This window comes from Sipha flava, unplaced genomic scaffold (assembly GCF_003268045.1).
Source record: "Sipha flava isolate LNK unplaced genomic scaffold, YSA_version1 518_pilon_pilon, whole genome shotgun sequence".
Taxonomy (NCBI): Eukaryota; Metazoa; Arthropoda; class Insecta; order Hemiptera; family Aphididae; genus Sipha; species Sipha flava.
Genome location: NW_020273467.1, coordinates 24994 through 49423, shown reverse-complemented (window position 1 = coordinate 49423; position 24430 = coordinate 24994). Strand labels below are relative to the sequence as shown.

Below are 24430 nucleotides of genomic sequence, written 5' to 3'. Positions count from 1 at the left end.
AAAATCAATCTAGTCTCAATCTAAAACAATGTTTCAATAAAACTCTATCTCGCACAATAATCATAGCCGAATCGTAGTCGAAACCCACTCCTCGCCAACCACCAAACGAAAATTCAAACCTTACCGCATAATATTGGCAAACCAACTCACCCGAGCAACTGAAAATCCACTAAATCGTTAAAATCCATCAAATAGTAAAGGCGCAAGCCTGGTATAGTAACGGCCTAGGTCAACCAAAGCAGAGCAAGTAAATATATTACAAACATATGAATATAATATTATACCTACACATTATAAACGTAGTAACCTTTGGAAAAACTAATGGCAGTGAGAATAATAATAAGTATATTTTACCTTATAGATTTTTTTATTGAATAAATTTGTGTTTTTACGTCTGTATACGCATACGAGTATAGTATAGACTAGGTGTGTGTGTGTGTGTGTGATTCGATGTGCACATGTAATTGTATGTAGTTAACCGATACTCCGATGATCACGGTACAATATAACTCATATAATAATACAATAAAAGTGAAAACGCAACTGTACGACCGTTGCTATTTGGTTTTCGCTTTAGAAACCGCAGCAGATTATTTTTTCAGTGACGTGCACATCTCAATCCTAATATTGAAGACAACAAGCAGGTGAAACTATAATTCAGACTTAATTATGGTTATTGATTTTTTTTTCCATTTTAATCGCTTATTTATTGTGTTTTCTCCAAGGTCTGCATTGGATTGCTCCCCCTACACCAATATTAATCACATCACTGATTCGATTATTTGTTTCATTGCGTTCGGATTAATTATATTTCTAAGTCGTAGGATATCGTATATTTTGGTCGATCATGTTCTACGGGGGCCAACGTATAATGACCGAGGTAAAGACAAAAAGATCAATTATTCGTTTTATTATCATCATCAGTACGTCGGCACGTATCATACGCGCGATGGTTTAGGTGGCCTTGGGTGGACAGCAATACCTTAAAGTATCGAAATATATTGTTTAGAAACATTTGTAATTTATTTTTTTTCGTGAAATCGACTAGATTATACTCATTAATAAAGTACAATGGTGCGTAGTCGGATCGATTAAAAATAATTAGCTAATTAATCAATATACGTAGTTTCGCTTTGTTCGAGCATTTGCGTTCGAGTTCCAGATTATATAAAATTTGCATTATTATGCACCATAACATGCATAGTAATGGTTGTACCTACCTACCTATCTACCTACTATTAGTTTTTCAATAACAGAATATTATATGATCCGAATTCGTATTTTAATTCCCCACATTGTAGAACTTGGCTCGAAATCGATATTTTCATAATAATATACCAGCTACTCTTAACATATTTTAGTATCGGTTGGTGCGCACACGTGTTTAATTATGATTGAAAAACCTGAGAAACACCTATTTCAGTGTTATCCCATTAAGTGTTACGCTTGAAATGTAAACTCAGACATTTCAATTATAATATAACTTTAATTCATTAGGCAAATTAGTTAGATGTTAATGATTTGTTTTTTTTTTTTTTAATTTCCACTATTTTTTTATATCATACTTTCTCCGTGAATTATTTTATGTACACGAAAAATATAACCTGTATAGGTACATTTATATGAGCTTATATATTTTAACGTCTATTTTTTACGCAGGTATCTCCAGAAAATTAACTCTATTGTACATTATCTGGCATGTGTCCAAACAGGCGTGTCATTACTTTTTAATCCTATATTATATTCCCCTTGCCCCTCCTGAGTCCTGCTCCGTCTTGCTCAGTCCATTATTATAACTTTTTTTCACGCATTCTTCGTAGACTTTTCGTATTAATAAATTATCTTCTTCCATACTTGTTTGTATTTTTTGTCCCTGAAACACCCTTTTTTTTATCTATCGTGATATCGTGTTACTTGTTATGTTGCCCGAATAGCTCATTTCTAATTCGTATTTCAACAAGTGTATACGAGTATATTATATATACAGTACCGAAATATAATCATAATATATATCTACGTTTAATGCGGTTCTATACACAATATGTACGAAGAAAGAGAACCATTGATTAAATCAAGAAATACCAATTATCTTTGCATTTTTTAGTTTCTTAGAAGTCATTTTAATAAGAAGTAAAATTACGATTCAGCTAGAATATACACATGTGTCATATGTTTAGAATATGTATACATTTATATGTTTGTTTCCGGTAATAATCTGTAAAATTGTAATTATTTTTTAAGTATTTAAATAAGTTATTAATTGTTGGTAAGCTTAGAACTATATAAAGAAAATATCGTAATTTAATCAATTGAGATGAATATGAATTCAAATGAAAAACATTAACGAAAACTGGAAATGAAATTTTACTGTTGGTATTAACGTAGTGAAGCAGTTCCAAATTCTCATTCATTATAAGTAACTAACATAAATAGGATTTTTATTTTTATATTATTTATAACTATTATACGAGAACATTTGAATAAATGACACCTGCTTAAAAAAACGTTGTTCGCTATTGTGTAACAACAATCGCGTCCAAATTATAAAAAAGTACGTCACACACATGTGAATAAGGATCAAAAATTAAATCTACTAAATCTCATGGGGCTGTAGAATCACTTTTTTTTTAAATTTTATGAAAGTATTTTATAGCTCTAAGTAAAAAAAAGATTTGTACAAGGATTTGACAATAACATATGAAATTGGTTTTTCTGTTATACAACCCGTTTTATTGTGTTCTTTGAAATAAACGTTTATGACATTCGAAAAGGAAATTTTTTTTTAATTTTAAATATACTACTCTATTTTCATGGTCTTGGTGTATAATCAGTATAAATAATATTATTCTCGTCGTATAAAAATTATTGAAAAAAAAAAGGTTTCAATGCGAGAGTGAACCCGCCGTGCCGAGCAAAAAACAATAAATTGTGCCCAACCGTATTATATCTTATGTGTAACACGTACACGCACACAAATGTTATACGAGCATGTGATACTGCGATCAATACAGCTGCTTGTTCACTCATACTCGACTGTTACGTTCTTACGGCGTTCTAAAAACCACTGTCAATAATAGGCATCAGCACAGTTACAGAGTTTGCGTTCGAAACATGCGATCGTCGCGGCACACGTGCCTACCCTTGGGTACAACGACGACAATCGGACCCGTCGTCGAGTAGACGAAATAATCATCTCTCGGCGCGTGTAGAGCGTACTACTATCATCCGCTCGTTTCCCGGACTCTGGCGTAGACGTTTTACGCTGCGCATCGTCACTGCCGGACAACGCGCGCCTGTTATGAGCATGCTACGAACGGTTATTATTGTTCAATAACGTTGATGTCTGTAATGATACGCGGACGTGTACTTCGTTGTGTTTCGATAATATTACGGTTATTATATAAATTAAATGAAAAAAAAAACCCCTTTTCGACCCGTGCCCCATTGTCTTACCATTAATCAAGTCACGCCGACCGGTTGGCGAATGTCATCGCATTGCTCGGGTTCTCGATACGTTAAAATGTACGCACTACTACCGCTACGCACGTGACTCGCCTGGTAAACGCGCGGCGGTGCATTCGTACACACGCGGGGATTGATTTGTTTCTTCATTACTGACCACCAATAGTCCATGCCGTACCGGGTACGTACCGACGAACAATACGAATCCATTGAGAAACCCGTACAGGTAGGCATACCTCGTCGTGCACAGGTACATTGTGTACACGATTGTATTGCGCAGAAGGAATACATTTGACCGGAAAAAAAAAAAAAAAGTTGTACGTACCTACACCCGCGATATACATATTTATACGCGTACACGTCCATTATATGTATTTACCTGTAACCCCTTGAAGTTTACTACGTTTAATTACACCGTAAGGCGACCGTGAGGCGTAGACGCGGAACAAATACAATAGAACGCGTGCATGTTAAAAAGATTTGTGGGTGGTTTGAAGACGTTTCTGGGTCCACCACCACCGCCGTCAATTTTTACCGGCTACGGAATTCGTCGTAGTCCATTGTAATATACATGTGTACAGGAAAACGGTTTTTACCATTGAAATCCGTACTGTACACGTGTACGCGTTCAAAGTTTAAGCCCAGTTGGATTCGTTTCGTAGCGGTATTGCAATACATTAACATTTACGTAAAATCAGATCAATTCACGTTTTTTGTTAAAATTAGAAGAAAAAAAATCCGCTTTTTATCATATTATTTATTCGTTTCGATAACTATCCTAAGTAGTTTATCGGTTTACGAACGTAATAATAAAAAAAAAAAAAACATTGTAATTATAATTGTTGTTCTTTTTTTAATATTTTCTCGTTGCGGTATATAATATTAGGTTACGCGTTGAAAAATATTGTATCATCGTTCCCGTTCCCATGTACAGCTCTCGAAAAGGAAAACAAATGGTTGTACTTAGTCATTGTTTTAGCAAAAATTTACGATGACGGTAATCAGTTGGAATCAAAACGCGTAAATAATTCGTGAGCTTGTTATGACTCTATGGACGAAATATGGGTCGGTCGTCCGGTTAGGCGCAATTGGTGGTACACATTATTTTATTTTAACGTGCGATTACATTATTTTGTCGCGGTGCAAATCTTTAACCGTTATCACACGATGTCGGTCGGTCGCGTTGGGGCTTTTCGTCACAGTCCTATTTCCTGCTCCTCCTCGCCTACTCTGCACAATTTTCCCCCGCGCCACGCGCGTATGTTTTACACTTTTTATCACGTATTCGGGTGGAACAGATTATTATTCCCTAACTGACAAACGAAACATTGTCGTCCGGACGACGGTTTTTGTTACGAATTAAGCGGCGGCGGCGTATGCTACGGGATAGAACGTGATGCGGTAGGTAGGCAGTGCTGCGGGTGGGCTTGCGTAGCGTATGTGTGGTGGATACGTGGCGCAAGGTCGACTTGTGAATAATATGTGCGACAGCGCAGGGGCGTTTTTTTTGGGGGGGGGGGGGGATGAAGGGGCGATCGCCCCCCCAGAATCTGTATATAAGGAATCGATTTTATGTGAAATACACATTTCAAATTTTTTTAATGTGGATCATTTTATAACAAGATCAAATTACGCGTGGTTGTGAATACTGAATTGGGTTTTTTATCGGTTCCATACTTGGTGAAAAATCTAATAAAACACGAACGTAATTTTCAAAACACAAACAGGTGTTAAAAAATAACTGCACAAAAGCTGATTCTAAGTGGATCCGGCATTAGATTAAAAAAAATAAGACCACAAATATTAAGGATTCACCAGATTTAAATATTACCAACAATTTTACTTGTACATTTTGAGCCTGAATTAAAGAAAAAATTGTAGACCCTTCCCTTAAAAGTTAATCTAGATATGCCCCTAACCTAACCCTAACGGCGACAGAATCCGAGTACGCAACCACATGGGACGTTTATAATTCGCCGTCGGTAAACGGGACGGGTTGTGCACGTGTTCGAAGGGTTTACGGGAAGATCTCGATCTGGCCGTATCCGGCCGTGCGCCGTGCACGATATTTACAAGTCCGGTATAACGCGTTGTCATATGGTTCCTATTGATTTTTTTCCCGCTGGCCTCACCCTTGTTGGTTTTTCGTATCGAATTTTTGGATGATCATGCTAACACGTGGAATTCAGGAATTCGGTGGGTTCGACAAGCGTTTGGGATTTTTTTCGCTCTACTCGTCGACATTGTTGTGTCGCATGCACAACATACATACAATGATCTCGTTTGAAGTATTCACAATACCGAAATGTACTACCAACTCATTGGTCGATCCGGAGGAGTGAAGAACGGTTTTTTTTTCTCAATTTTTTTTCAAACCGTTCACATGTTTTGGTATTTTCTGTATATAAATAATGCGAAACACGTTAGGTACGTGTCAGCGGTTAGGAAACGAAAAACCGTTCATCATTTATTACACCTACCCTGGAATTCACCGCATAATAAATTTTCGTGATACCTAGATACGGTACGGTATAGAAGTTCAGTTTCAGAGTTCATCAAACAATTATATAAAGGTATGTACTTGCTTGTGGTGCAACACGCCGTATAATTTTACGGTTAACGCGACGGAATAACGTCATCATTTGTGGTAAAATCGAATTTAATACGCATCTGTGACTGGACAATATTTTCACGAGCTTGAATTTTTTATTTTTCATTTTTTTTAATCATTATTCGCAAACCAGAAATAATGTTTCTTTTTTTGTTCTATTCCATCTGTAAGAAATAAAATAAAAAACCAAACATTTAGTTGTTATATGGTATCTTCGTTGAAACATGCCATCACTACAATATATGTGCACAATATTATACTTCGCTGAAATACAAACGACCAAACCAACGCTATAGTTGTATAACACACCCGTGCGTGTGTGCCTACATATGTAAATTTTTCGTAAAGAATAAAGAAGTATAAATTAATAAACAAGAAAGAAAAAGAAAAAGTAAATTGAACCGGATGGTTATTCATTAAAATAACATTAACATCTTGTTTATCTTCCGTTTTTGATTACGTAGTCAGCTGTAGGTACATGTATACAAAAAGCCAGCGGCTATGCTAGTGCACGGTGCTGCACTACAAGCTCTTGTAATGTAAGCGTTTCCTACAAATACGATGTATACATAAATATACGTCAAATTAAATAATAATGTACGCTAACATAGAGATAATTTTATTTTTTGATAGAGAAGATTAGGTTTAAAAAAAATATCTAAAAAAATATTATTCCATCCGCACAAAGTCAGTAACGTTCACAATAATCAATAATTTTCAAATACAATCTTTAATATATTCGATGTAAAAAAATCTTTTATTTTTAATTGTTTTTCAAACGATGTGAATCGTGTTCGAACTGTAATAATTGAAAGGTAATAAATAAAGGATTACGTCTCATGGGGTAAATACGGAAAAATGTTGATGACAGGGGGTAAGAATCCAATGGATTCCGCCCCTATCCAAATACATATCTTGTGCGTTACGTATGTGCCGCGTATCGCAGTTAAATGTTACGACAGTTCGACTTCAACGAGATCGTCATAAAGACGGATATATATGTATGTATAATAGGCGGGTAATATGTGCACTCGTAAGCACTTCACGTTTGTTTTTTGTATTCAATTTGTGCACGCGAATCGGTTCCGCGGTGATCGTAATAACAGTAATAGTATGCATCGTGTTGTAGGGGTTCACCGCCGGGTTGCAAATAAAATAATGTTACGTTGGATTTATTGCGTTTTATTACCAACTCACGTAATGGATCTTTGCGTATCTCGATCATTACGTATGCGCGCGTATTCCTCCGAAGTCATTAACGTAAACCCGCGGTTGTGCGCTTACGTGTACATCAAATGGATTTTTAAACACACATTTTAGTGCGTAGAGTGATTGGTAAATCATGAGCACGAGACATTTTAAACACGTGCATAGTAATTTTGTTGTGAACGCGTCTTGTTCACGGGATAAGGGGGACGGAACGTATATTAACGTATTCATCGGAGTTATTACTACCCGAGCACTTTTCAAAACGTCCCGGGTAGAAGAAACTAAACAATAACAGCGGTGCATAGGTGCAACACGCTTCGGACGCGTACGATAACTTCGAACGTTCGCGTACGTAAGTGCTTCGCGCACAACACCGTTTGGAAGCGACTCCGAGTCCCGGTCGACCCACATACCTATGTGGAGGTCTCCTGGCACAGAAACGCGCAAGATGTTTTCGTTGGATTAATAACGTAACAATAAACGTACTACAATAATATTATGTCGATTGCGTATCGTTCGCGTGTACGATTTTTGGTGGGCGGTCGCAGTCGGTGCAACGTATACAAACATCGTTACGGTGTTTCGAATAACATCTCATTATAATACCAATATACGTACACAGTATTGTGCATGCTATGAACTCAGCAAAATAACCGTTTATCATGCAACCCGTTGACTCGTATTGTCTGAGGTGTACCTACGTTGCGCGTGGTGTACGGGTGATCGAAAAATTTTCGAGCAATAGAGAAATACGTTAAACGCCATGCGCTTGTATCACTTGGTCGTCAAAGGACGGTTAGGAATATATGAAAACGGTTTTCCTGACCAATCGAAAGTGATAAGGGGAGAGAAGATAAATTAGAGCGCGTTTACCATGATTACGGTTCGGAATTAATTGCAAACAAACTGTAGAAAATACTCTTGCACGTATGCACTTGAAATACTATAACCGAAATATGTGCAAAAATATGCAACTGAATTTTATTATAATAGCATTTATTAAACTTTAAATGTAGACAATACTTTTATTTAGTACATTTTTTGACAGCCATCAGTCTAATACCATTATATTACTTTGTATGATCGATTTCATTTCCTTCGTCTACAATGATAACAATGTTAAGTAATATAAAAAATGTAAGAATAATATTTTTTATAAAAAAAAAAAAATTTTTTTGACAATTCTAATTATTAGATTGTTATTAATTATAATAAAAATAGTTAAGTGGATAGTTGGGACTAAAAAATACATGATGTTACAACAAATCATTGAGTATTTAAATCTTTATTCATAATAAAATAACTTTTTTTAATGTAAATAAAATTAAAATAAAACATATAAAAAACTTAATTTCAGACTTCCTGGACGTGTCACCCAAAGTGAAACGAATACAACGGCCGAGAGAATGCGCTATTAAGGGGTTTTCGCGATCCAAAAATAAAAATGTCGCAGAAAAAAATGAAATTTAAAAAATTTGATTTCAACAAAACGTAGTTAAAGTTAACACCTTTCCATCAATGTACGACTTATGTCTCTACGTTTAAATAGTGACTTCGTGGTACTTTGACATACGAACCCAGTATTTTTACCGTAAAAACACCTGTGAGACGTGCTTTTAAGATCCGACTGTCGCCCGTTCGGTTCTTCTGCTTCGCGTCCGACGTGAAGCTGGTTTTCGGTACGTGCGATTAACCCGTAACTATTGGCACGCGCGTGCGGACGTTCCGCGAAACCGCTTCGGTGATGATTCGCAAACGTATAATTATTGGGTTGTTGCGATTTCGTCCATGGGCTCGCCCTGACCGTTGCTCGTGACCGGTAAATTCGTTACGATCTGTCGATCCGTACCGTGCGCGTTATACCGGAAACGATCGCGTATTGAATTCACGTCCATTCCATACGGCGACAAACACTAACTTCATGTGTACGCAACTAAACGTTTCGAAGTTCGACTCGGATGAACGTTTGGTGCTTTTTCTCCCCCGCCAGCCACCCCTTCCGCTGTTTACGTAATACCGAGAGCTCGTCAATTATTTACCCGAGCATAGTAAGTGTAGTGCACGCTATGGGGGATCTTTTTCTTCCGGCCCGTTACGTTCACAATCGAAGTAGACCACCGCAATGATGCACCGTCATCCGACATTGTGATCGTCGGTCGCGCGTTCGTTTCGCGAATTTCAGTTACTACCCGCGCCTGACGCGTCGCCGCCGTCGTTCTCCCCGGAGCCGTTTTTCGACCGGTCGCTGTAAACGGTTTTTTTTTTTGTTTTTTTTTTATTTTACGTTTTTTGTTGCTCGCTTTTTTCGAAACACGTACCTAATAACCCACATCGATACGCACGTGATCCAGTTATGGTAACACGTGAAAATAGTTTTGGTACAAAAAAAATACCTAAACGTGTTTTCGAGCGAAAGAGAAAAAAAAACCAAAACCGTACGGCGCGTATTATTCGATCAACTGCGCAATAGACATCTGTCGTCTGTCTGCGGTGTAATTTATTGTGCAACAATAATAATTTATCGTCCGATCACTTAAGAAGAGAACTAACAGGGCACGCGGTAATTTATCGGTTTGTCTTAATCAAACTCCCTCGGAACGCGTATACAATATTATGCGTATTGTACTATTGTTATGATTCTCGACCAAGTCGCGTGCACACGAAAACAACGCTTTATTTGCCTCGCAATATTATCGGTTAACCGTTTGTATATAATACATTCTAAATTCGGGATCCGTATGTCTGTATATATTTCTAATCGAACGCATTAGCATATCCCCGACGTACAGGTACGAATTATATATACTCTCTCGGCAAACCCATTGGAGCCGTTTAAATCGTTAAAAAAATAAGAATTAATCACCATAATATATTACGTATTAACCGCGTTCAAATATTCATGACACACACGTGCGGCGCATACCACGGGATTATGATGACATTGAAATATTTGTCCATCAGTATAATACTGCAATATTATAATACGGATCGGTGTGTAATTCGTAGCGCGACGAGCGACGAGTTGTATTATAGTTACTGCTGTTTTAGAAGTTAAAGTTTAAACTTAACGTTGACATTATTTGTTTATATTCTTAATATAGGTAACACATGGCGTTTAATTATTCAGGTGCATTTTAGTAATTTTAGATCGCACCGTAATAAACGTTATCGCACCGTAGTCCATAATTTATTAAGAGTTGATGATGGATACAACAGATACGTGTACAAGCTGTTGCGCATATCAGATTATTTGAGATAAATATGGCTGAAAGGCATAATGCAATAGGAAATACGGATTATGATTTTATGCAGCTCGCACTTTCATTTTTATTTCTTTTTTTCAACACTGGTTCTCCTGAGTTAATATTTAAATGAATTATTATTTCATATGCCGGAAGTTTAATTAATGAACAATCAAGTTTTACCATAAGGCATTTATAATAAATCAATTTACATACGTATACCACATATTATTAGTATAAACTTTATATGATAAAATGTAATCATTACATAATTTTGGATAAAAAAAAACTTCCGACGTTTATATTGTGTTATAATGTTATGTACTCATATGTACTCGGTTTTTTATAGTTCTAAAAATTAGGATTAATGATACACAACCACATGGTCGATAAATATACGGTAATATCATATATTCATTAAAAAAAATTAAAAAAATGCCTCGTATAAATCAAAATGTTATTTAATGATTAGTGAATATTTAATACAATTACATTGCAACGTAAAATACGTTTAGATATATTATTATTTACCAGACTTGGGTAGTATTCTGAATACAATATTCGGAATACTGTATTTCGAATACCGTCAAATCATCTTTTTTAAATGATTTTATTACTTCTCCGTCGTATCTTGTATAAGCTAATATCAGGTATTTATTATTATTGTAAACCATAAACTATAACAGTTATGTAATATAAAAATACAATTAAATAACATATATTTAGTCTACAATTTCAAATATTTTTGTTGAGTGGACATCTATTATTTTTATAGTATGAAAACTAGAAGTATTTTAAAAGTATTCGCAATACTATTGAAGTATTCTAAATAATATGTTCAGAATACTATTTTTTGTAAGTATCTGAGTATTTATTCTAAATACTTTTAAAAATTATTTTACCTAAGTCTGTTATTTACAATATTGTCTTTTTTAAGTGATATGTATACGCATTTCTATCATATATAATAAATGTTTGTCCAGTCTATGAAGTACGATTGAAGAACAAATTAAAGCTGATAAAATTATATAAGAATTAATCACCTTAAGTTTTTCAATTCGAATGAGCGTACCTATGTGCCTACAAATCACCGTATAGTTAAGAGAACTTAACGAGCTACAAAGATAATATTGATTGTTGATTATTATTATTTTTCGCTAAATGTATACAATTGGACACTAAATGATCAAGTAAAATTTGCGTTTTTTTCAAATCGAATCAATTGTTGATAGGTAGACTCAAGACGGGTATAATAAATGCATTGCACACCTCGTGCAGTACACACGATCTACACACAGGCGCGCGCGCACAGATGAGTTTAACCGATAGCAACCGTAACCCATTAATTGTTACACGCGTTAATCGAAAACGTTGTCGTATAATTTATTTGTTCAACCTGCAATACTACCGAATGGATCGGAATACTACGCGTGGTAAACGCACGAGACAATAATAATAATACCAATAATAAGACTGGACGTCGCACGAACATTGTATTGCAAAGAAATATAAATGGCGCTTGAATAGAAGAACCGTGCGGCTTGCCATCTCGTTGCAACCTGTTGCAGTCGTTCGTGGACCGGTACCGAGGGCGGACCGGCCGAGGTGACCGGTGCAAGTCGAAGCCGATGTTTAGTAAAAATTAATTATGTTGCGCGGAAGGTATTACGGATCGAACCGAAACGAGCCGAGAGTTGATGAGAAATGATTGAAAACGATTGGAAATATTGTGAAAATACAACCGATTAATTTTGTACCCCCGGTCGGGTACCTGATGACACAAGACGTGGTCCAACCCTCAACCCCTACCCCGGAAGAGGGTTTTCGAAATGTCGTGGTTTTACTGAAAACTTTTGCGCGGACACCCGCCGATTTAAATTAACACGTACGAATATTGCATTCGCGCCGACGTCCCGCAATACGTGCAGAACGTCGCATACGCGTGTTTCATATTGTTCTACCCGCACCTGGCGGGACTTTCACGCAGGGCCGGCGAGAACTTTACTTACATTCGTTTGGTCAACGTACCTTTTTGCATAGTACGACGAAAAACCATTTTAATTTTGAAATTTTAAAATCATATTATGTAAAAGGCTGAGACGACGGGACTCCAGCCCTCCGTGTCCCATCGTCTCACACATCTCTCGGCGGGAACGGGCGGAACGACGCTATCGTGCCGTGGTAGCATCCGAGCCGGAACAACGAGAGACGGACGTACGAATGGGTGAGCGTATCGTAACGCACGACGACAAAGACGACGACGATGATAATTATTAATATCATCGTACCTATACGCAATACGACCGTCGTCGTGACATCTCGACAAAGAGTTCGACTGATACGTTACACGTGTGCACAATGCGTACGATCGGGTGATACGGCGCGCGATCGAGAAACAAAGATGACGAAAAATAGAAGAAAAAAAAAATAATAATACGAAACGATAATCAGTAACATACGCGTATCGTTATAATTGTAATGTTCGTATCCTAATGAAACGAAATCGCGCAGATCTTTGTCCCCGTCCGCGCGGCAAGGACGAAAATATAATATTACGTACGATTATTGTATCGATGAATAGGATTTACGATCGAAAACCTCGCCGGTCATTATTGTCATCGTTGTCTGTAGGTCAGCACTACCGTGTGTACACGCGCGACCGACGGCCGCTGTGTTCCTCCGCCGATAGTACAATGGTAATGTGAAGTCCGCATGAGCTCGGACGGGAGTCTCGTATGGAAATCCGCACGGACGTCACGGACGGTTATGAAGTCTGATGGTGGTCTACCGCAAATTCTGTTTCATCACGTCTTTCGTCTCGCTATTGTCACGGTACGGTTTGGACCGCAATACGCGTATTTCTATCGCTCCCCGAGGGCGACTTATCTACGCGAATCGCAAAATTTATTCGATAAAAAACAAAAAAATAAAAAAAAAAAAAAAAAAATCAACGATGATCGTATGAAAATACGAATATAATTCATAAATATCTTGTTATGCCGCTAAACGTACGGGAATACTTTTCGTGCACCGCTCGCGTAATTCAGTCACAGTTCTTATTTCCCGATCCCCGCAGTGGTAGTGTTTATTATCCAATGTTAATGTTAACAAGGTGATGCTTATTATTTTTTATTTTTCGTATTTTTCCATCGAAATTAGACTTGACTTGTGCATGTTAACCTGGCGTGGTTCTCATCGTTGTGTTCCATCGCGCAGTTTCCGAAAATTTGTTTTTTACCGACAATGGGGTTAATGACGAGAACATCGAAAACATACATTTTGAATGTATTATATTATATAAGCTAAGAAGAGACGTTCGAAAAAACAACTTATAACGTGTATTGTGAATTCAATTTGAAATAATTATGATTTTTCCCGCGATTGGATAGTATAATATGATAGCGCGCCTCAAACGAATTGCCCGGTCTTATATATTATACAAACGCAGCGATCGCGTGTGAAATCATATGAATATTTCCATTAAGAATTATTAGTAAACACGGTAGTTATAAACTGTTTAATTTTTTTACCTTCGTAACCTGTATTGTATAACTGCCGAAGAAATGACAACATGTTGTTTTTTTTAACGAATCATCAGGATCAGCTTACACCGACCACCGACGGTTGTAAATTATACGTCGAAAGTGTTCTACACTTATAGTAGCAGTTATCGTAATGGATGTTCGTGATTTCCGACATTTTTCAATAACTCTGCACGTCTACGGGTGGATATATTTTCGAGTTTTCATATTTATACTTATGGATAGGTGCATGTCTACTATCGTTTAATACAAAACGTATCCACTGCAATGTTACATGATCATGAAATTTTTTTGTAGTAATTCATTTTCGAAATAAAATAAAAACATACACACACACACACCTATTGCCTTAAATTTATCAAGGTATACGATTTACAATTGCGTTGAAAATAATAATAACAAAACTAGACAGAAATGTTGCCAGCTTTATTCGTGTGATAGTAATATACTACAATATATTACATATAATATACTCGTAATAAATATTATAGTCGAACAGTTCTCGCGTAAAATAGTATAATAGTAATATCAATATTATGAATTCATGACCTACTATTTATGAGCTATGTCGAGTGGGCCGCGTGATTGAGCCATTCTTAAACACCTGAAAAGATAAATAAATAAACACTGTGCACTTCCATCGTCCGTTCGCGAGACTCGCCGAGTTTTGCGTATTCGTGTACCGCACAATGCGTAAACCTCATAACGGTTGTAAAATTGTTTCGCACTCGAAACGTGCTTGAACTGCGTACGAGTTGCATAATGCCCTTGACGGGAAAAATATTTTCGGTTATCCAGTAACGGTAGTCGATTGTCTCTAATCGAGATCTGAATAATATTATTTATTGTCTGCGGTGTAGCTGTCGGACAACCTCATCCGTTCGAATGTAAAATCACAATAACAGCAACTTTATTTCATCATCATGTACAATACGAGAGAGAAATCACTTTTCATCGAATAATTGCATTACTTTCTATACACAACACTATAAGCGTTCAATGACAAGAACTAATAGATAACTGCAACGTAGTCGAAACGCGTAGATTTTTATTACATTTTTTATTTTTTTTACGTAAAATACGGAGTTCGCTATGTAGACGCATAGGTGAAGTTGTGTCAGGCCAGTTTACCTACATCGACATATAGGTATTATATAATCTGAAACGAGACGCAATTTTTACCCAAAGACCCGATTCCGTTTGGTAAAAACAATGATCCATGATTCGTCCTTGATAAAATCGACACAATCGGATGACAAAGAATTCGCTCGGCATTCTATTTAATACTTGACTCTGGGGCATTTGACCCCAATATACTGCGCTAATTTGACGGATTACAATACATATACGTATATACTATGTGAGTGTGTGTACATAAACAAGTACCTACTATTATATTTGTTAGAAACGGTTTCATGGCCATTAGCCATAGACATATTTTTTCGAACTATGTGGACAACCTACTCGATAAAAATGTCTATTCAACAATTTGTGTACATATTAGAAATACTTAATATAATTAAAAACTATAAAGTCGCGATGATGGACGCATGTGCGGCGTTCGGTTACCCTCATTCCACGATCGGCAAGCAGTGCGTAAACAACAATACAGCTGTTCAATATTATAATATTTTGTTTTTTTCATATCTTATCCTCGGAATCGCGTGTTTGAATTTTATTGAAATGTTATGTTTTTTTTACAGAAATCGAAGCCAAAGAAGCGTGTAAATGGCTAAGAGCCGCAGGATTTCCGCAGTACGCGCAAATGTATGAAGGTAATAAAACATTTTTTTTTTTTTAATATACTATACCATATAGAAGAAAAAAATAATGACGGATAACATAATGGTTTTTTTTTAGATTTGCAATTTCCCATTGACGTAAATGGTGTGCAAAAGGATCATCCGTTTCTAGATCTTGACTCGTTGCAATCATTGTTCAGGAGATTACATGCTTTAAACCGTTGCGCCAACATGAAACTCGACTTCTCGCCAAAGCATGCTGTAAGTACATTTTCCGACGTACTCTAATATATTAGAAATATTAATGCGGTGAAATACCCATAAATATTACAATAACAATACTATTTATAAAACACTAAACGAATTTAGTGACAAACCATAAATAATATTATTATAAGTATTCTATAAAATACGATCCTGATTAAAGACGCACACGATTTTTTTTATCGAAATCATAATTCCTCAAAAAATTAAATGGTAATTTAGTGCACTGCTAACTTGTACCGCGTTGCAATGGAACCGTTTCAATATTTCGTAGCGAATAATGCACATGGTACAAACGCGGACAGATCAGGTTCTTAAAAACCGAATGCGTTATACCATGTATGTAATTACGTATGTTTGAAGTTATTTACAGTGCTTAGAATCGAAAACGATGATATAGCCTATAAGAGGATGGAGATATAAAACAAGTATACATGGGTAATGTCAATGATAAAAACCTTTTGTAGATAACTATTTGTTATTCGCCATTGGACGTACAACAAACGAATACATTTTTCCTGGTCGATTTCTATAATGCAGCATTACACAATTTAGGGAAATATTTGGGTGTCCATGCATCGCACTGTTAGAAACTGCGCGTTCTCGCGTAACGATTCGTACGGGTGTTATCTAATGGTCGTGTGGCGAGCGAAAGTGCTCCTGAGCGCACAACTCCAACCGCCATTACCAGTGCGGTACGTAGGACCGATGGTCAGATGTACCTGCGTATAATATAATAGGTCAAGGGGTTCATTAAAATCATATATATCTCGAATACCTTAACAACAATTCTCCGTGTGTGATTTGCAAAAGCCGTCGAAGAGCGGTTTGCGTTCTCGAGCGCAAAGTTCTGCGAAGCGTTTTCACGGTTCGTGTCAAACGGAAACGTGGCACTTGCACGCGAGCTCGTAGATTGGTGCGGGTAAAAAGTCAGCTTGGCTTTTCGGTAAGGCGCCCGAAGGGCCGCGGAATTCGAAAGGTGTTTAGTTTCGGGACAGGACGTGCTGACCCGTGGCGCCTCGAATTTCAAACAAGCACGAGGGTGCCCCCCGAGTAATTCGCTGCGAAAACCCATACGTACAATACGTGCTCGGGACGTACAACACTACCGTGCAGTTAGCTGGCTCCACCGCCCATCGATCCAACTCGTGCCCTCCGCGGTGTCCTTATATTGATTTTGTCACTCTACATCGCACATCCATACAGGAGCTATGTAAGCTGGAATGCGTTGCGCTACTAGATTCTTATGCTCTTGGTTATAAATAACTATTTAAAATCATTCTTATTCGTCCATGGTTTCAATCCATAAAAATTAACCGCACTGACATGATCAAATTCACCAGATTACGCGTTGGTCACAGCCATTAATTTATGATGGGACTCAACGGTAGTGCGTACTGTCCTCTACCCAACTCCGGTGGGAACTAGTCTAACTTCCCCTATTTTTTCCTATATAGCTCATCACTCTCTCGGTAAAGAAATCAACTAAAGATCCTTTTTTCAACCTTTGGTATTAGCTTTTCCCCCACTACTGCTCTTTCACCCAACAACATATCATCAAAGGTATGATTAAATTTATACTAGAACCTGGTTTAAAAGTTTAAGAGTGTGACCAGTGACAAACCAAGGGTAGTGCTAGGGGTGCTAAGCGCCACCCAAACTGATTTTAGCACCCCTTCAGTTAATTTCTTCAGAAATAGAAATCGATTAATTAGTAGGTATATTTTCTAAAAGAAAAAAAAATATAGAAAAATCAATTAGTAAAATAAATGCATTATGAACATAATTCAGATATTGGTAAATACGAACAAAAAATTAAATTTATATTTAAGAAATTATTGTTGAATATTTATTTATTTATTTCGGTAATAGGAGCTAAGCAACCCCTAGTTTTTCTTTTATCTGAATCCGCCACTGAGTGTGATATACACACTAATCACTTCATAAATAGTTGTTTACTGTCTGCACCAATATTACAGCGTTATATGTTTTCGGTTAAATTTGGAGATGAAATAATTTTAATGTTAAAATCTCAAAAAAAAAAAAAAAAAAACAGTATCGCAGTGCGAGTGATTTGTTAATATCGGTGTTTTTTATTGTTTTTCGCAGATCGACGACTCGGACTCCGAGGGCGAATGCGCGCTGAGCGAGAACTGGACGTTCCAGAGGGAGTCGCGGCGGTGGTCCCGGGTGGACGACATCGTCAACGCGGCCGTGATGCAGGCGTCGTCGCCGGACGGGGGCAGCGGTGCCGCGGGCCAGGAGCAAAACCAGACGGTGCTGCCGCAGCAAGGGGACGGAAACGGTGGTGGCACGTGCAAGTTCGGCGTGAACGTGTCGCAGTCGGCCGTCGCGGTCGACGCGTCCGAGGCGCTGGCCTCGCGGTTCAGAAGGTCCGGCAGCGAGCGGCTCCGGGACGGCGCGAAAGCGATACTGCGCCGCGTGGAGAGCCTGAAGACCAGACGTCGGAAACAGCGCAACCGCGACGGCATTGTCATCGGTTCGCCGCAGGTACTAACTAATACTACTGTCCAATGCGACTGCCCTTTATACCGTGATCTTCCGCCCTCCCCTTAGTTTTCCAACGACGCGCAAGCACGTATAACACTATCTCGATGCTCTTCCGACGGTCCATTTCACCACTCGTCGGGGAAAAAAAACAGGAGAACCGCACACGCGTCTCGTAACGGGTGTACACGATGTACAGGGTGTTTCTGAAATGGTCGAGGAAACTAGAACGTTCTCTGGGGTAAATCTCTTGAAATTATTTTTCCATCTCTACAACCTGGATTTTATTACCGCACGGTTTTCGGTGAATTTCAAACAAATTTTGTTTAATCGTGATTGTTTTACAACAAAAACCCGTGTTAATCAATCATATAAGTGACACTAAATGTGACAATAAATGTCACCTTTGTTTATCTTGGCGAGTTCCCATACAAATCGATATGTCACACCATATATTTTGATCCTGACGACTCGAGCGTGAAAAACGCGTGACAAGCCCATACTCGATTCACGTGAGAAATTTACAATAAATCTCTTATGAGCAAAGATAATTAAATAAAATCCAGGTTTCAGAGATGAAAAAATAATTTCAAACGATTCTTCATTTGACCACTCCAGAGAATTCTCAACCATTTCAGAAATACCTTGTATAATGTACACGCGTTTTATTCGATCGGACCAAACGAATCGACATGGAGTACGATGCACTACGGGTACCGATTAAACGCAAACGTTTCCAATAAAAACCGTATTTTTGCATCCGACGGTAAATGAATTAATCCAACGGTTTTTTTTTTCATTCGTTTTTTTTTAATCGTAAACCCGCCGAAATGAATCCAGCGCACCAATACACCTCATTATTTCTCGCGTAAATACATCTATATACATGTACGTCGGACCAAATAAAGCGGAAAAACAACGTTGGATCCGTGACGGCGATCACTGGAGTAAAATTTGTTCGATGAAAAATATATGCGAGTACGTTTCCCTTCGTAAAGACCGGAAAACGGCTTGGCGAGACATCGTTATTCACACACCGTCGGCCGCGTTCGCTTCGTCCGGTAATCGACTCATTACTTTAAGACGTACTTTACGACGAATTATTAGTTTCGGGGACAGCTATTCTCTTGAAACAAATGATCTACGATTTACGTTCCACGCGGTGGAATATTAACCGCGATCGGAACCGCGACTGTTTACGGCGAAATGCGCACGTATCAGTCATATTATTATTGCACGTTTGAAACTCGCGCCGAGACGAGTGTCAAAGTCTCTACCGAAACGGTAACATTATTATTTGTACTTAACCTAACCCGGTGGTACGTAATCATTTTACCCAGTGGCGTAGATACAATTTATTTTCTGGGAAGGGGGGTGTTTAAGAGTCAATTATGATGTTCTTAGAATACCTTAATACGAGGTCCTGTAGAATAATATTACATTTAAAATGCTATTATTATTATTATGTCCCGTATTTAATGAAAATTATTTTGTTGCTCAATTTTTAATATATACCTCATAGTAAAATCAAAATATCATTTTACTATAATATGTAAATATGAATAAATAATAATTAAATATCATTAAAATAAAAAAAAAAATCTGAGGGGGGGTGGAAACCCTTTACACCCTCCCCGTAACCACGCCACTGATTTTACCGTACGGCCGTTTACGTGGTCCGTTCAAATAAAATTGAAAATGTAATGATGAGCCGATACCACTTTTTACCGATACCTGATATAATAATCACAAGTAAAAACCAAGTTGATTTTTAATATATTACATAAAAAAATCTAACTTTTTTGGCAAAAACTATGAACCTATACTAAAATTAATCCGTTTCCACAAACCGATAAAACCGATATTACATAATATAAGCATTACATTATTTAAGCAAGTAAGCAGTTTTATTTGCAAATTAAATAACAATGTTCCTTTCAAATTTAAACACCACACTACTATCGATATTTAGTGATTAAAATATTGTTATTATTGGTATTAATGTATTTTATACTGGTGGTTCTTTTCTTTTTTTGCGGTATATTGCAAATATCTGTTTTGAAAATAAACCGATATTTCCGATACCACCGATATCGGCTGATACCAATTATCGATTCTAGGATCGACCCACCCCTAAAAATATTGTTACTTATCCAAACGGGTGATGCAATTTTTCTTGTCCCAGTTCTTTCGCGATTACCGCAAAAACAAATCTACAACGAATAATTAATCGAATTATAATACTGCATTGTTACGCGCGTTATACGGGTTCGAGAACATAGTTTTATAGATTTATAGTACCCGTATACCTACGAGAAAATTACAAATTTAAAATCGTTTTTAATCCGAGTTTATATTATATGACTATTGTTGTGTACACGTGCACGTGCCGTTTATTAAACTTTACGGTAACTCAATGCCGCCAACGGTACACTTGACTTAGATAAATACATATTATTGTCCGTTTGGAAAAATAAATTCATAACCAACGTAGTAACAAGCTGTGAGGTTAGTTATCGAAGTATAAAAACGCAGTCGAGTATTGAGGTCGTAAAATATTTTTCAACCGTAAATTAATATACGAATTTCTCTTGGACATGCGCTCACAGCAGGATCTGGAAAAACAATACACGGAAGAGTAAAATGTTATACTGTTATATACGCACATGCTACCTTTATGTGTACCTAGTTTCGTGTATGTGTGTGTGCTCGCGCGCACGCGTGTGTGTGTTAATGTTTTTAACCAATTGAAAAATTATTCTGATGAAAATGTTATTAAATTAATTTTAACCCACAAAAGTGGTCTAACGATATTGAACTATAAAAGCATATTGTTTTGGTTTATGAACGTTATTAATGTTTATTTTATTAATACATGCGTTATAAAACACATCCGTATAGTACAAATGAGTAAGGCTTGGATCCTACAGTGCTCCGTTAATTTCAAAACCAGATGTCCTTGAAACCTCGATTTCTAATTTTAATGTTCAATTAAAATATTTAACGCTTTATTTTAAACATTTTTAACAATCGATAAATTAACATATTACGGAACTATAAAATAACATAATATGATCAATTAATTTATTTTTAAACGCTGCGGTTAATTAGAATTGTTGCTCACTTCGAAAATCATTTTATTTTAAATTACTTACGCAGACGCTCAGAAAAATAATATTATAAAAATAATTTTTAAATTAAAATATTAAATAAAATTGCGTTTTAAAATATTTTCACTACTTAAACTATCCACTGAATTTATTAATGAAAAATGTGCCACGGATATTGTAATAAAAAATGTGCATTATCATGAACGCAATAATATTATAATTATACACATAGAGCGTTACTCAACGATTATATTGTATTTCAGACGACAGCTGATAATTTTATCGCAAATTCGAATATGTTTAAATAATCATAATATGTAACACGATACTATTGTATAGTTTATTAATTATTATTAATAGTTACATGAATTTAAAAAAATTCTGCATATCGTTATGTACAACATTTTGAATAGGTTCAATAATAAACATAACAATTCTCAGTTTAAAAATTATAATAATTATTACTCTTTTACCGATACTCCCTGGCACTTGCACATTATAGTTCTATGTAAAAATATAATTTTCTATAACAATTAATTAAAATTCACCAAAAAATTTATTCTACAGTTGAGTAAATATTTTATTTTGCCAAAATAAATTATTGTTGTTACTCGCTAAATACGTTTAAAGTCTAAAAAACAAAAAACTCAACATATTGCATATATTATAAAAGCTTAGAGCGCCGTAAGCTTATAGATAATTGCTAACATTCATATCATTATCAGTAGGTTCTTAAATACATAATATACTTAAGAACCCAGCTTTAAATTGGAAAATATCAATCAATTAGTGTAACTCCATTTTCCTTGACATGAAAAATGTTGAAAAATTAATTAATTTTTTTTCTTCAGATAATAGATGTAGCTTCAATGCAACAACGGATGAAGGAACTCAACTGTGTGGACGTAACTCCTCCTGATTCACCGATAACCGACGAACATATAAAATCCAAACGGTACTTAGCCAAACCTGAGTCGTTAGATTCGTTGGCGTATTCCGATTCGGAACTGTCCTGGAGAAACGAATACACAGACGCCAACAGCAATAATACCAAAGTAATTAAATTGATACGCTACCAAATTATTACAACACGCGTATAAGTATAACCAAAAGCTAGAAAACCTCGCAGTATTATCCACCATCTCGTAATTGCATTGAGTCGAACCTATTGTGCACGATACCTTTTTGATCCGCAAACGCTTCGCGTAAGAGATTGTTTTGATCGACAGCTATAAGTATATGTATACAACAATGTTGAACATAGTTTTTGGAAACTTGTGTACAGCGCGGCACACCCGTGAGCCATAATAGTGGGTTAGGTAGCTTTATCACTCGAGTCTGCCCAAAATCCGTGTTAACAAAATAGGTTCATTTTTATATATTTTTTAGCATCGTTACAAATGTCCTCTGAAAATTATTTATACGAGTAAATTACCAACCTATTTAATATATGAGTAGATGTAAAAATATTTTTGAAATTCAAGTGCTTTCCGAACGAAAATCCTCGACACGCATCATGCACTTGGTTGACAGTGATTTGAATTTTGATTTTTCGGATGAACTTAAAATTACAATGAGAAAAATTTCTCTATCGATTAGAAGTGCATAACAGTATACATATCAAAATTTGACTGGTATTTATACGTGAGATAGATCATATAGAATATACCATGCAAATCGAATATTTCGTACAATATTGTAGACGTAATTTTAAAAATCATTTAACTACTCGTTTGAAATTACGGTACCAAAATTATCGTGGGCTTACACTTTTTATTCAACTGTTAGACTTTAACTTTTACAATTCAACTAGTTGAATAAATTATGAATTTTGAACTGTTAAATAATGTGCGTGATTTTTTTATTGGAACACTTAGAGAGCGCATCGTTGTATTACGATTAGACCTTGCGAGCAAGGACTTTTGTTCAACGCGGCCCTCTTAATAACATAACATATAATAGTAATAATAATAAAATAAATAATAAGTCATAATACCTCAGTATAATAAGATGTCTTTCAGACGCACCCGGTTTAATTATACTTTGTATTCTTCGAGTACCCGATACCAATAAACTAACGTAAACCCGTGTATACTTTCATTTTCAGCCACTCTTGGAATTCTTGGCCTTTGACGGCGGTAGTAACAACGATTTCTCGTCTCCCAACGGCAGCCAAGACAGTCGCACGTACTGCAAAAACAAAGGTAAACCGATAACGTTACCGTATGATGATCGCACGCGAACGATAATAATACGTTTTAATTTTTTTTTTTTTTTCAGACAACGACAGCGTAGATTCCGTGTCGAGTGCAGTGCAGGACAGCGATCAAGAACTGACTGTGAAATCAAAGTAAAAATCCAATATAAGATATTATACTTTAGCTTCCGTACATGTTTACGGGCTCGCCAGTTAACGTTTTAAATACTCAACGATGTCATTGTTGTCGTTTACAGAGGTTCGGTAGTCCGGTGGCATAGTTTTCAAAAGACGAAACATCGGCCGAATTCGTTAGCCGGACAAATGGTCGGGTCGCTCACCGTCGGCCAGCTGTTGGTGTTGCGGAAGTTGGCCTTGCTCAAACTGACGGCCATCATGGAACGATATTGTCCGACCCACCGAACAGGATGGAACTGGGAACTTCCGAAGTTTATGCGCAAAACTAAAATACCCGACCCCAAAGGTACTGCGAAATGTTTGCATAGCGTTAACATTATACGTGGATAATATAGGATTATTAAA

General features: G+C 36.6%; 1 protein-coding gene across 1 annotated transcript in view; it reads left to right on the top strand.

The window, feature by feature from the left end:
* Positions 1-24430, top strand: part of LOC112690696 (rho GTPase-activating protein 7) — a 106246-nt gene that overhangs the window by 74149 nt on the left and 7667 nt on the right. The window contains exons 8-14 of the mRNA XM_025564760.1: positions 15770-15841; positions 15927-16069; positions 18182-18583; positions 22542-22745; positions 23798-23894; positions 23971-24040; positions 24145-24371. Of these exons, the coding sequence (XP_025420545.1) occupies positions 15770-15841; positions 15927-16069; positions 18182-18583; positions 22542-22745; positions 23798-23894; positions 23971-24040; positions 24145-24371 (1215 nt within the window). The remainder of the gene's footprint in view (positions 1-15769; positions 15842-15926; positions 16070-18181; positions 18584-22541; positions 22746-23797; positions 23895-23970; positions 24041-24144; positions 24372-24430) is intronic.